This window comes from Thunnus maccoyii, chromosome 16 (assembly GCF_910596095.1).
Source record: "Thunnus maccoyii chromosome 16, fThuMac1.1, whole genome shotgun sequence".
In the NCBI taxonomy this organism is placed as follows: Eukaryota; Metazoa; Chordata; class Actinopteri; order Scombriformes; family Scombridae; genus Thunnus; species Thunnus maccoyii.
Genome location: NC_056548.1, coordinates 16165976 through 16181231, shown reverse-complemented (window position 1 = coordinate 16181231; position 15256 = coordinate 16165976). Strand labels below are relative to the sequence as shown.

The 15256-nt window shown below is 41.0% G+C and overlaps 2 protein-coding genes across 11 annotated transcripts in view; both read right to left on the bottom strand.

Moving 5' to 3' along the window:
• The window catches only part of evla (Enah/Vasp-like a), a 39322-nt gene extending 26954 nt beyond the window's left edge, over positions 1-12368 (bottom strand). For 2 of the 4 annotated variants that reach the window (XM_042388200.1, XM_042388203.1), the window contains exon 1: positions 7429-7627. In XM_042388200.1, the coding sequence (XP_042244134.1) occupies positions 7429-7451 (23 nt within the window). In that variant the 5' untranslated portion in view covers positions 7452-7627. Of the gene's footprint in view, positions 1-7428; positions 7628-11898 lie in introns of those variants that run through there. The other 2 variants (XM_042388202.1, XM_042388205.1) reach the window with 2 other exon arrangements.
• A 768-nt stretch (positions 12369-13136) lies between these two features.
• eml1 (EMAP like 1) overlaps positions 13137-15256 on the bottom strand; it is a 54192-nt gene continuing 52072 nt past the window's right edge. For all 7 annotated transcript variants that reach the window (XM_042388378.1, XM_042388379.1, XM_042388381.1 and 4 more), the window contains one exon: positions 13137-15222. In XM_042388378.1, the coding sequence (XP_042244312.1) occupies positions 15097-15222 (126 nt within the window). In that variant the 3' untranslated portion in view covers positions 13137-15096. The remainder of the gene's footprint in view (positions 15223-15256) is intronic.

Sequence of the window (15256 nt, the reverse complement as noted above, 5' to 3'; positions counted from 1 at the left end):
CTTCATCTCTGATCTCTTCAGTCCATATTCTACACCCGGACCCCTAAGATCCTCTGACGAGTTACTTCTCTCTGTTCCCCATTCCCGGTCAAAACAAAAAGGTGAGCGAGCTTTTTCCATCGCTGCTTCCAGACTGTGGAACAATATGCTCCTCACTGTCAGATCCTCCCTATCTATCACTACTTTTAAATCCCAGCTAAAGACCCACCTTTATAGAATTGTTTTTGAGAACCCCTAATTTTTTATAGCATGATAAAACTATTAACTTTGTCTATTACAATTTACTCATCTATTTATTTTGCTTTGTTTTAATTATTTAATAGTATTTTCCATTTTTCTGTAAAGCACTTTGGTCAACTTCTGTTGTTTTTGAATGCGCTCTATAACTAAATCTGACTTGACTTGAAAAAAACAATATCAAACATCAAACACGACTACACTCAATAAAAAGGTGAAGAGTCACATCTTTTCCTGCACCAAAGGCCTATTTATCTGTCATATAGAGACAAATTCTACATTTTTATTTCTATTGTATGAATATGATACTTTCTATGTGAGACATTAGTACTGAACACAGAGGAATCTGCTTTGTGCAGTGACTAAGAGCAGAATAATGAAGATTTAAAACTAAGCTTTAATGGCATAAAAATGTCTCTTCCACTAATGTATCACAGTTCACTAAGAACAAGCCTGTTATATACACACACAAAGCAGTTCAGACTCTCATAATCTATACATGTCAGCAAAGCCTCAGTGCCCCCGATCCATCATGCTGTCCAGATTGTGATCACTGTGCTACACTATAGTGTGTTAACCCTTTCCACGCTGATACATAAAGTACAGTGCGACTGTGCACAATTAAGCCCAAAATAATGTGTGTGTGTGTGTGTATGAGAGAGAGAGAAACAGAGCAGAGTACTGCGGCCTTAATGGCATTAATGCAAACCGCATTAATGTGCTTATGTTCTTAGCTAAATGTCCCGCTTGTTTTGTGAAAAAAGCTCAATCTCATGCCAGGATGTATCAGTTTGCAGCGCTGCTACTTTTAATTCAAACACAACCCAGTGACAGTCAATGTATGACCTACATACTGCCTTTCCATTACTGAGTGATTTGCATGTATTACAATTCACTGAAATACATGTTAGTTACACATACTGCAGCTGCGTTAATGACTCTCATTACGGCTCCACTGGCACTTCATAAATTCTACAAAAAATTTAAATGTTTGTTTAAATTTTGTGATTTTTTTTTTTTTATCATTAAATAACTCATAATATTAAGTATTAATGGCCTGGCAGATACTGAAGCAGCAGCTGCACATACTGTACACATAAAACCTTATTGTCCTTGTTCCTTTCCCTCATGACAACGAGACGGCCAACAGAGCTGTTTGATCCTATAGCTCTCATGTGGGGCAGCAGCAGCAGCAACCCAACCTCCCTCCCCTCTCTCTCTCCATCTCTTCCCCCTATCTTCCATCCTCCCCTCTCCCGGCAGAAAACAGAAAGAAAGAGAAGGGCACTGGCCCGAAAGGCTGTCTTTTTAGCCAGAAGCTATGCTGTCTTCAATACTTGTGTGAATTAAACATGTATGGAGCCCTTACAGCGCCGTGCTATTCAGAGATGCTCTATGTGCGGCTGCCGAGTGTTTAGAATAAAGAAGATGCTCGGTGTAATGTCACACAGCGGGGCTGCATCTCGCGGGCAGCATCGCAGGCTTTGACTGAAAAGATGCGACCAGGCGGGAGGAAACAACTATACACACACACAAAAAAGATCATCAAAATAGATCAGAGTCTAAATATCTGACACTTGAGTTCTACTCTTAAACACAAGATAAAAAAATATGGTTTTGTTTGCAGTTTGGTGCCACATTAAATTATCTGTGCGCACAATAACTAATCCAAAATAACCTCAATTCTGTGGCTAAACGACAGTTTGTTGAGGCCAGATTAAGATTACAGATTAGTATTTTAGTTCTGATTAAAATACAACAGGGAAAGATTTGTCCGTCTGTGCTGCTGACATATCACAACACTTTTCTTCGCACACAATAATTTTACTATCAGTCGTCAAGTGCACACAATCTGAAAGGTCCTTATTTTATGTTTTCTTCTCTCTTCGCATTGATTCCACTTGCTTTCTTTGACATTTAACATCGATCACTCACCACTGACAAATACTGGAAGTCGAAACGAGTGACCGGCTCGCACACAAACTCACACGCTGTCAGAACAAAGTGTCGGTACAAACCTGGCAGCGATGTGGCTGTAAAACAACCCCGAGTCACTGACACTCTGAGGGAGGCAGTAACGCAGCACTTGGAGCCGGTGTATATCCATTTTGGTGAACAGGAAAAACCACAATAACAGGAGTGGCGGCGGCAGCAGCAGCAGTTTATGGCACAAACTCCCTCTGGTTCTGCCCCATTACCATAAAACTAAAACTCATTAAAAGCTATTTAATCCTCCTGCAGAAGGTCCGTAACATAAATGACAAAAAAAGAGCGATGGCTGTACAAACAACCAAAAACATCCACTTAAAAATGGAATGAGATTAAAATCGTCCCGCAGATTTGAATTCTTGCACTCCTGCATCCACTATGAGACTCATGATCCATCCATCTAGCAACAAAGAGATGACAGACAGACTGGCAGAGATGAAGTCATTGACCAGCCTGTTGTCTGACAGCATAACAGATGAGCTTGTGTGTGTGTCTCTGTGTGTGTGTGTGTGTGTGTCATTGAAACCTCTGTGCTATTGTCATACTCTTAACCCAAGGGAGATTACCTCATATCCGTCTCAATCAGCTTTTACCCCCCATCAACACACAGTAATGTTTAGTGAGTGTGTGTGTGTGTGGTGGTGGTGGGGGGATATTGGGGTTGCTGCTGTCAACCCCCCCTCCTCTTGACTCTGCCTGCTGTTGCCATAGCCACCCAGTATTAAGCAGAGTCTGAATTAACAACCCAGTGTAGTTGTGTAGTTGTTAATTAACCCACTGTGGTCAGATCCTATTGATTGGAATGCCCTCTACCTCAGAGGACGGATGTAGCGGGTGAGTATACACAAACATGTACAACACGCATTAACTGGAAGTGGCGTGTGTGCTAAATGCCCATTAACCTCTACTTAGTAATTCACACTCAATCGCAATTTCACGCACTTGGAGCAGGGGGGCATTTTGGAAGTCATGAGCCTGATCATTGGCTGGAGGGAATTTAATCAGAATGTGATCCTGATAGATTAAAACTAGAGACTAGACAGATAAATCGCCCCAGATGATATACTGTATCTGCCCATATTAGCTTATTACAGATATATTGGTATATACGGCGGCTGATGACTAACAAGAAATTTCAGTAGAGAAATGCCAAAGATATGCTTGTGGTGGTTTCTAAACAGTGTCTCTGTTAGAGAGTTTGTCCACCAGAGAGCACTGACAAGTTCCTTTTTGCAATGTTGGTGGATCCAAAACTCCAAAGTCTCAACAACTATTGGTGGGATTCCCATGAAATTTTGTTCAGACATTCAGGTTTTGGAGACAGTTCCTTGACTTTTCATCTACTGCCACTGAGTTTCATTTATCCGGTGAAACATCTAACATAACTGACTTTTCCTTTTGTGCCACCATCAGGTTGACATCTACTAGATAGATTGGCAAAAAGATTTATACTGACATTCATGGTCCTCAAAAGGCGAATCATGCTGACTTAAGTGATCCTTTTCCTCTAGCACCAACATGAGGTTGTCATTTGTGGTTTGGAGTGAAATATCTCAATGATTACTGTATTGGCTGGATTGCCATGAAATTTGGTACAAACATTCATGTCTCCTTCAGAATGAACTGTGATAACTTTGGTGATCCTTTACTAACTTTTCATCTACCAGCATCATAACGTCTTTGGTTTATCACCAAATACCTGCAAAACCAATGACATTCCCATCAGCCTCAGCTGTGTTTGTGATAACTAGCAAATGTTAGCATACTAACTAAGATGATGAACATGGTAAACATTATACCTGCCAAACATCAGCTGTGAGCATGTTAGCATGTTTGACATTAGTGTTTAGCTCAAAGCACTGCTCTGCCAAAGTACAGCTTCTAGCATCACTGTGGACTGAACATACTGTATACTGGTCACAATTCTTTTAAAAAAACAGATTTAATGGATCCTTGTCAAAAAAGTGTGTGTATGTTTATGTAAAAATAAATGGAAAGAAAAAGACTATCAGCTGATATACGGTATCATTATGAACTTCTCAAATATCTGTAACAGACTGAAAAATCCAGTTTCAATCGGGCTTTAAAACACGAAATATTCAAATCAAGAATACCACACACACACACACACACTCAGATTCACTCTCTTTTAAAAATACACATGCAAATCCCAGGACTGACAGTACTCTAGTATTAGTATGACAGAATATTAATCTTTGAACTTCGACCTCTCTGGTTCGCTGGCCTCCACTCTAATGGCTGACCTCATATGCCGCGTTGACAGCAAACTACACAAATGACACAACATCGCTGAGGGGGTGTGACTGGGCAGAAAATGCCACTCGTGATTGGGTAAATGAGCGTCATAGTCAACACTGATTGGTCGAAGAGGAGCTCCAGTCAACAGTGATTTCTTTTTCGGGGCTCGGAGTAACGCCTGCGCCAAGCTAAATTAACGTTGGCTCGTCTGTGGCTCTGAGTGTCCAGCTGGACTGCAGGACATTTCTGTGGCCGGCCGGGCAAATGTTAACGAGCTTGATCTGTGACAGACGAGGCTCTGTCGTGCCCTGAGGAGGGCACACTGCCTGTTCACTAACATTCATAAAATGATAACAGGCAACAGCTAAACTGCCCCGGGGGTAAGAGATTAAAATGAGCATTAAACATGTGATGGTAATGAGGGAATGTGAAGCAATGTGCCGCCCTGGGACATGGAAAGAACCTGGGATGATTCTTATTAGAAATAGAAAGAAATACTATAAAAAGAAATACTATTTATACAGCCTATGTTAGTCTTCAAATCATTGAATATTTTCACTATTTATAGATAAGTTTAGGTAATGGTTGGAAAAATTGACAAACCTAGGTGATAAAATACAAGTGTAAATACTAAACGAGAGGATATCAGTGTTTTAAAGATGTTATCTTTCTCTGTGACATAACTGACCTTTTTGTTTCCTCATACTTCTTAAATACGGCTCCTGAAAAAGGCCTCACACACTTTTTAATACCCTGATTCTAACTGAAACTCTTGCTCCGGGGTTTCCTTTTTTCTTTCTTTCTGTGAGCTCCAAAGATATCAGCATATCATGTCACATATCATGGCACATATTTTTTATTTGAATAATTATTATCTAAAAATTTACAACTCTAAGAACGTATACGCAGCCAGGTTCAGACCAGGAAAAGAGTAGATAAAGTCTAAGATGTATATTCCTTGCCTCACATCGCATTATCAGATACATATTGATATGCATGTAGGGCTGCAACTAACGATTATTTTCATTATTGCTGAATCTGCCAATTATTTTCTCGATGAATCGATTAATTGTTTTGTCTATAAAATGTCAGAAAAAAAGAGAAAAATACCCGTTATAACTTTTTAGAGCCCATGATGACGTATTCAAATGTCTTGTTTTGTCTGATCAACAGTCCAAAATCCACAGATATTCAGTTTACTATGATGTATGACAAAGAAAAGCTTTAAATCCTCACATTTGAGAAGCTGCAACCAGCAAAAATTTCATTTTCTTTCCATCAACTAACTGATTATTTGACCAATTGTTGCGGTGCTATATACAGTATGTAAATATCTCAAATGAGCTTTAAGAATTCTTTGACAAATGGTTGATTAGAAACCATTGTCTTAATATAAGGAGGTCATTTGTTGATGGCACAGCTACAGCAAGGAGCAATAAACAGGTTGAAATCAACATATCGACCCCGATAATGACATCACTTATTCATTCCACACTGATGCCAATTGGCCCTCAAGCTGATTGTCATGGACACACACAATATGGATAGCAACCCCCACTTCACTGCCACCCCTCCCCCACCTCCTCTTCTCCTCCTCCTCCTCCTCCTCCTCCTCACTCCGCCTTCCTCAGTCCTCGTCCTGTCACTAATCCTGATCCTTAAAGGGAAACGCTGCTTCCATTTGGAGAAATATACTTCATAGGTTATGTAGACCTACGGTAGACAGAGTGACTATGCTTTTCCGGATCTGTCAGCGGAGATGTCAGGAGGATGACAGGGAAGGAGAAGAAGAAAAGTGGCCAGATGAGGAATATAGTGCAGTAATTGAGGAGGGAACAGGAAGAAATGATGATAGGACAGTATGGATGAGGAGTTGAGCAGAGATAGTTTTCAACAACCTACAAATAACAGCTTCAAGGTCATGTTTTCTGAACTATTTAAATATATTCAGACAAGCAAACTTTGGAAGAATCTGTCAATTATTTTCTTGATTCATTGATTAATCGTTTTGTCTATGAAATTGGGAAAAATACCCCTTATAATGTCTTAGAGCTCATGGTGACGTCTTCAAATGTCTTGTTTTGTCCGATGAACAGTGAGAAATTCACAGATATTCAGTTTACCATCACGTATGACACAGATGAGCTAAAAACTGTTGCAGCTCTAAATTATATTTTGGTTTTTTTGTAGTATTTTACAATGTGCTAATCTGCACAACCATGTCAATATGAGCAGTCCCTCATAAATAATGAACACACTGTGAGAGAGAGGATTTCACTTTGGTGTACTGTATACTTTACAGTAGATTACTAGAGTGCATGCGGTTAAGCGTAAACCTCTGATGTTATCTCTTCTGCCCCACATCTGTATTTGAGCTTCAACAAATCACCACGCCCCGCTGTAATCTACCGAGACCATATTATACAGAGACCCCTCTATCATCTGGCTTTTGATAGTCCCACTCAGAGATTAGCGCGCTCTATCCCTTTCTTCCTGTCTTTCTTTCTCACACATACACACATGCAACGAGTCAGATGGGATCAATCCTGTGAACGACCGAGAGCAGCTGAGCGGACACACTGACAGCCAGGGAGAAACTCATTCCTTCTTCCCAGGAAAAGACTGAACCAATGAAAGACTGGCTGAGGGTAACCAATCAGGCTTCCCCGCTAACAGCTGGCTCGAGAGAAAACACAGACAGAGGGGCTGGAAAGAAGGAGACAGACGAGAGAAAGTCAGCAATTCCTGGAGGAGATTTTCCTTCCTCTCCCGTTTTTCCCCTCGCTTTCTCTCCAACTAAAGCCATTCAACAGACTGTACAGCTCGAGAATGAAGGAGATAGATACAGAGAGAAAGAGAAACACAGTACAAAACTATCCTACAACTGCTGTTTGAAAAAAATAAAAGAGACAGAGGTGATGACAAGGAGTTGTGTTGCCTTACCCGAAATCGTCCAGGGAATACATGTCGCTGAGGAAGACAGTCCACAAGTCCTCAAGCAAAGGATGAAAGGAGGTATAAAGGGGGAGATTATGGAGGAGAGGGGGAAGTGTTAGCCTGAGAGGAGAGAGCGGTGCACATGCTGTCCAACGCTGTCGTAAAACTCAACCTTTCCCTTCTTCACATCCTCTAAAAAAGGCTTGAAAATCCCCTACGCCAACAGAGCAGACATAAGACTGGGACACAGAGAGAGAGAGAGTAGGAGGGAAGGAGTGAGTGAGAGAGAGAGAGAGAGAGATGAGGAGTGTTGCAACAGAGTAAGGGAATGCGAAAGAGAGAGAGAGAGAGAGAGAGAACATGTGACCGGTACAGACCAGTCACCTCTCTCCGCTGCGAGGATTTGTCTTTCAACCTCCAAGGAATCATTTCCACTGGATGGAAATTACATGTTAGGCTATACAGCCAACAAGAGAGCGTATACACCCGCCTCTCTATAGCACATACAGTTTAGAAAGCTTTAAAGAGATTCCACGCTAACAGGATTTTTACGGTCAAAGATGCATGCATGCAACCGTAACCCTCAATCACAAGTTAACTACAGAGGAGGAAATAACAGCAACACACCAGTTCATTCATTCAGCTCGGCTTTCATTAAGGAAACAGCATTCCAGCTCAACACTGAACAGCATGAACAGATGTAATGATTGCGTTTTATATTCTTGCAACATTCATCAAGTGCAACATTTGTTGTTTCCTTGTGGCTTTATCACAGTTTGTCTTCAACGATGGTCCATCTGTCTGAAGCAAACTTAGGCTATTAAGCTTCTTTGCCACAGCGTGCCGAGGTAGGTGTGGGGTAACAAACAAAGAGCAATCTAGTCCACTAAAAGATTAAAAGGGCTTTGAGGGTTTAGAAAATAGTAAGAAACATGCAGACAGACCCAGGATCTAAAACTCAGCCTGGAAGGTCAGACAGAACATAATCTTCTTTCCCAAAACTAGGTTTGTATGATGCACGCTCACTTCCCTCACTGAAATATATTACAGAAGTGAGCTGATCCAGAACTACAGAACACATATTGTAGAGTTCAACTGGAGGATGCTGCATTCAAAAACCTGGGGAGAGAAAGCTCAGAGAGAGAGAAAGAAAGAATAGCATGCTTAGCTGTAAATGCTCTCCACATGATGTGGTGGGGTCATTTGAAGTGGCCTGGTGGACCTCCATTAAGCCAAAGGACGCATGATGCAGATTCATCATTAAATCTCCAACAATACAAAGCCTGTATGATGATGAGGATGTATGGGATATGCTAGGAAATGAGCAGATTACAATATGAAGGGTATGTGTTTAATGGTTTTGTGGTGTTTACAGAGCATGAACTGTATATGGGGCATGATAAGGTCAACATGAGATCATGAAAGGAGAATTATGGTTTGCTGAGGAACCAATGCACTGCAAATAAAATAAAGATCAACTAAAAGAATATGCAAATATGATGCAAACATTGTGTTGGTTGTTTATTTGAATATATCAACAGTTTGTATTTTACATGTGCTATAGAACTGTATACAATGTCACTTCACATTTATTGCTGACATGTACAGAGGAAATGGCTTGATTCTCAACAGAAGAATATAAGTCGCAATCATAAACACTGCTACAAAGGAGGATGCATGTTGATCAGCAGTATCCGGCAAGCAGCGCTGCAGCTAACAATTATTTTCATTGTCGGGTAATCTGCAGGCTGTTTTCTTGATTAACCAATTAATCACAATGTCATGCCCATCAAAATTTCCTAGAGCGCAAGGCTATGTCATCAAAAGGTTTGTTTTTTTCCGACCGACACACCAAAACTTAAAGTTTACTATCACATGAAGAAGAAAAACTGTGAAACTGAAGCTATTGCTGCTTTAAAAAAATGACTTAAAAGTTTAATCAGTCATTTTCTGTCAATCACCTAATCCAATAATTATTGCAGCTCTAGTTTCTGAATATTGTATTGGCATGCGTTTGGCATACAGTATGTTAGCATTATTTTCTTTGTGTGATAATACGTCTTCCCTCTCATAATTTCATATAAACTAAAGTAAAATGAGAAACTTTTTGAAAAATGTACCTGCAGTTTGGACACATATAATTTGTACCATTTGTACTAATGTTGCTTTGAAAAAAAGGGTTGATTACCAGACCTCTAAACACATGAGAAATGTTGCTAAATTGGATCCAAACTGATATAAGATGAGCCGTGTTTAGGCCTGGATATCAAACCAATACTCAGATGTGTCCGTGGCATCGAGTATCGGAAACTGCTGAAAGTTCTGAAAGCTGGTGTTTAACGTGTCATCAGATTCAAAACCTTGTTTACTTATTCTTTAATCAGATATTTCCTGATTTAAATCACAATTTCGTCAAAAATGTAAATGAACAGAGACTTTTGTAGAAAAACATTTATTGAGAGGAGCAGTTCCGGTATTGGTACTCAGTTACAAAGTTACATCAGGGTTAAAAGGCACTTTCCTCTCCCCTGATTCTAACTGGTCTCCCTGAATTCCAGGCTGAACTAATATATTATAGCTGTCAAGGAAAAGCTGGAGAATGGGAGTGTTGTCAGCCGGCTCACGTGGAGCTGATCAGCTTGCAGCAGCCTGCAGTAAGATGCATAACTCAGCGTTTTACCGTCCGCTGGCTGCACTCGCTCTCAGTCTACCTTCGTTACGATGAGTCACCACAACAAGCGCTTCAGAAATCATCCTGCGTTAATAGTACAGGATGGACGCCTCGCTTTTTGCCCTCCAAACCTTCTCTCTAACTCTCTCTCTCTCACACACACACACACACACACACACATGCATCCAAAAGCAACCAAATGACAGCAGCCAGGCTGACAAGGAGAACACAGAATTACCATTGCATAATGAAACCACTAACGTTACTAGACTAAAAATAACTTATATATATACACACACACGCGCGCTCGTGTGACATGGTGACGCACATACATAAATGCACATGCACGCTTACATAAATGCTACAAAGGGAGCGGTGATGCTGAACAAATTATCACATTGACTTAATTCTTCTTTTTTCTTCCTGAAAAAAAAAAACCTGGTCACTTTCTTGTTGCTTTATGGAGATTTAAGACTTCCCTTTTGGGCTTGAGTCAAAGAGCAGATCTGCCTCTGGCAAAAACAAACACACAGGACGGGACACAAGTAGCACAGCTTTACAGGGAAGGCGTGTTCATCCAACTGGACTGGAGGATATGAATCTTACATGTTTACTGTCTGAGAAAATAGTTCAGCTACTGGCTCTGAGTTGTGCGAGGTTACAGGAAACCGGCGTAGATCAGCACATGTAATAAAAATAACTGGAACAGTGGCAGTCCACTCAAGATATCCAGATGTGAGAGCACCTATGGCTTTCTCTTTTTCTTATTCCCTTTTCCTTTCTGAAAAAAAAACACCAAGACAGTACTAATACACACACTTACACACACACACAGACACCAGTAGCTACAGTAAAATCAGGGAGAGTGCACTTGTATCCGAGGAGAGCTGTCAGAGTAAATCTGAAGCCATAAAACAGAATGGTGCAGGCTGCAGCTACAGAGACACGGAGGAGTCAAACTACACGCAGGGGGGGAAATATAAAAGGCCTGTTTCATAAATAGAAAAGAATACAGAGACTCTGGAGGCTGCTGGAGAAGATTTGGGGCCCGGCGCATTCTGCATACCAACATAAGCAGGGAAAGGCTCAAAATACCACCCATAGGCTCCAATTTAGACTGTGGACTTAGGAAACAGACACATTTTCCACAAGCTGAACGGTGCATATGAGGATCCGTAGTGGAGTAAGTAGGCTTATGTAGGTGTGTGTGAGGAGGGGTGGGGTTGAGGGGGGGTCTGATGATAACCTGCCTGGCAACCACCAGAATAAACACTCCTCCTCCTCTTCCTCCTCTGGTTATATGCACCCTCACTTATCCTCCCCCCCCCCCCCCTGCAGACACTTACACTGGCCGGTGCATCTTTCACATCCAGCGTTTTATTTCACCTGGTGCACCGTATGTGGAGAAATAACGTGATGCTGTCGTTTCCATGACAACATTAGCCCGGCTTAAATGCTGCATTCAGCACAATGGGCGGGTCCGGCGATGACAAAAGATGGACAAATGAGGGGAAGACAAGAGAATTGATGTAAATATTTCGCCTGTATATTAAGCGAATTGTAAAGGACGCCTGTATGGAGCTGAGGCCCGGTGGGTGGGCCCCCTGGATGCTCAAAATACTGTCCCTGCATGGAGAAAAATGAGCTATAAGATGTAAAAGATGCTGCAGTTCCTCAATACATGATTAGCTGTTGTTTATCCTTATGAGATAAATGCATAAATGCAGATGCAGACTGGAGGCAGAGGGGCTGTGTGTCGGTGCGCATCTGTCATGACGCGTCTAACAGAGCGCATGGCCGCTTACCTCATTTTCTCGTCTTTTTATTCAACCGGAGATGATGGCACTGATGAGGCTGATCGGTATGAACACCAGTCCGCTTTAAATGTCTGAATGAACAGTCTGGGAGGCAGGAATCAGCCCGCCGGCCTCCACCTTGTGTCGCCTGTGCGCGTCTCTTGGAATAATACAAGCTGATGATGAGAGTCGTTGTTGAAGAAACGCTAAGCGAGAGCGCGAGCCTTTTCTCCCATCCGCTTTGTGCTCCGTTGTCTCTGCTCTCCGCACGCGCCGCTGCGTATCCTTAAGTCCATGTTCAGGCGGGGCTCGCGCTCGGTAGAAGACGGTGAACTGTGGTTGTCAGCCGCCGTCTCCCTCATGCCATATTTTCTTCCCATTCGGAGTGTTGTGATGAGGTGGAGAGATTTGGGGGTAAAATGCTAATACGGAGAGCGAAGGAAGAAGGAGGTGGAGGGGAGGAGGAGGAGGAGGAGGAGGGGGAGGTGGTGGGGAAAGCTGACCGGTTCAATGCTGCCCACCTGCGGCGAAGACACGCACATGCAGGGAATGACGACGATGACGACCCCCCCCCCCCCTCCCAACCCCACCCCAAGATTAAAGGACAGGCTCACAATTTTTTCAAGTCTGTCCTAAAACGACAGTCTGGTGAGCAAATGAACAGAAATGTTTTTCCTCCTGTTCATACTGACTTTTAAAAGATCTCCTTCAAATGTGCTTTCAGTGTAAGTGATGGGGGCCAAAAGCCACACTCATTTTGTGCAAAAATGCATTTAAAAGTTTATCTGAAGCTCATATGAAGCTTCAGCAGTCTGAATTAGTCATATCAAGTGGATATCTGACACATTTACAGTCTTTTTAGCATCAAATTCCCTCTTTGTGTTTCCTCGGACAGTGTTTCCCTGTTGAGCTGCGGTGGAAGTATAGTGACAAAAAGAGGGACTTTGACACCAAAAAGACTGTAACATTGAAAGATATCTACTTGATTTGACTCATTTGGAGCTTCATGTTAGCTTCAGATAAACTTTTAAATACATTTTTGCACAGAAAGAAGACTGCTGGGTCATAACTCGTAACTATATGATCATTTTCATAAAGGAATATAAACCCTTGAAGGAATATAAAAGTGAATTATATTTAAACATGACACCAAAGATTTGATCTTTCTTACTCTTCGACAAGAAACACACAAAAATAAAAATAAAAATAAAGAAAAAAAAAGGTGAAAATATGACACAGCATCATAGGAATTTCATGTTGCATTTACTTCCAGACAAATGTTAAGTGTTCAATGGTATTCTGCAGCCCGAGTGTTAAGTGATAAGACAAATCATTTTACATTCACTCTGTTGAGTGGTGACTTAATATCACTGCTGTTAGAAGATTTCACTGGTTTCTCTGATAACAAAACAGACAACCTTCAGGATTTCAAACCATCATACTAAAATCTGCTTTAACCCAATCAAAGAAATCTTTTTTTATTCATGCACGTGTGTCGTCTTGTCTTGCTGTTAACTGTAAACTAAGGAATGTGACATGCTATGTGCCGTACAGTAGATGCGACTGGATGGTACACAGCTTGGAAAGTTGAAAGCAGACATCATTAATTTGTGTGAAAAGCTCCAGTAAAGTAAGTGCTAAATGGTGATTTGCTTGCTCTTCTGTAAATAGACCTGCTGTATGTTTATCAGGCGGAAGCAGTGTATTATAGGAAAGAAAAAAACACCTCAAGAAGTTCAGTTAAATATCCTGCCAGTGACTGATGGTGCTCAACGGAGGAGCACATCAGACGTAAACAGTTACAGTGTTATGGTCTCATCCTTCCTCTTCCTAAACTGATCTGGGTGCAATAAACTTCGGTCAGATACAGATTTGAAAATGCTTCACATCGGTGAAAAAAAAACAAAAAACAAAAACTAAATACATGCTTGATTTTGATAAAAGCAAGATAAAATAAGCTCAGTTCAACTCATCCCAAAAATCTGAAATGGTTTCAAATACTGTAATTTCACCCAAATTTTCTCTGTTTCAAGCCTCTCAGTATATTTACACATCAGGAACTAAACAGGGATTTACTATAGAAAAAAAAAAAAAAAAACCTCAAAGGAACTGAAATTGGTGATAAAAGATTTGACTCATGATCAATAAATAATAATAGAAAATGTGTCTTTTTTAAGACCTGGAAGCACAAACACTTGGAACATGTTGAGATAATGTTGTGGAAAATTGTTCATATCCTATTTCAGAATGTAATTTTTCATTGCCCTAAATAATTTCCCAAAAATATTGTAGCTTCTTGACATCACATCTGACAGGGATAAACAATGCAGTACCTGTGTGTATCCTGTTGATCAATTCTATTCTCCGTAATTTATTAATATCCTCCTAATTCAGCATCTGTCCTGACTTGATAGTAGTTTTCATACACAGTTAGTCAGTGCACATAAATCAATAATGGTGGAATAACAGTTGAATCTGATATTAACCGTGTTTTAGCGAGATGTGTTTAAGGGCAGCCAGAGGCTTGTTCTTCTGATATGTCAATGTTAACAACAGGGAAGGATCCTGCTTCACTAGTGCTTTCCTGAGTTGTTAAATACAATATAAAAGAAAGTTTAACAATTAGAAAATCACTATGTTCTTTCTTTCCATACACAGTTTTTGTTCCATTGCGCTTGGATCTCCAGCTTGATGATATTCAGTCTGGAGCGGCTGGAAAACAACAGAAAACCCTCTTCAGTCCATTATCTGTGGCAGGAGTGTGCACAATACAAGAACAGTGAAAGCCAAACTGGACAAATGCAGCCTTTGGTTCTGTTTTGTTGGATTGGATCCGTTTTGATTTGTTTTGTCTTGTGTCATTGGTGAGTAGGCTACAGTACAAACGTGAGAGAGAGAAGAGATTTTTTTCTTTACATGTAGTGTGAATGGAAAAAAAAAAAGGAGAAATATTCAGGATTTTTTTGTATTTCAAGCAACCGCACATTACACCTCCAACAGTTCATCTCATTTGGGATCTGAGAGCAGATCAGGAAGGAAACCCGCAGGTTCCTCTTCTGTCAATTCACTTTTCAGTTCAATCAGATCCACGTTTTTTTTTTTAAGCGTCTGAGTTTGGTTCAGTTCAGTTTAGTGCAGTTCAGTTCAGCTGGGTGTCAGGCGCCAGCAGCAGTAAGAAGTCGACAGTTTCTGTTTTCAACTTCTCGCTCAGACTATCCTCCACTGCATCACGCTCATGTCCTTCCCTCCTGTTGACACCAGGTAGCTGTCGTTGTGTAGGAAAGTCACATTGGTCACGTGACTGCTGTGGCCACCGTAAAAATGGCTAGGAGCCTGAAAAGGAGAAAACAAATGATGAATGTTGACA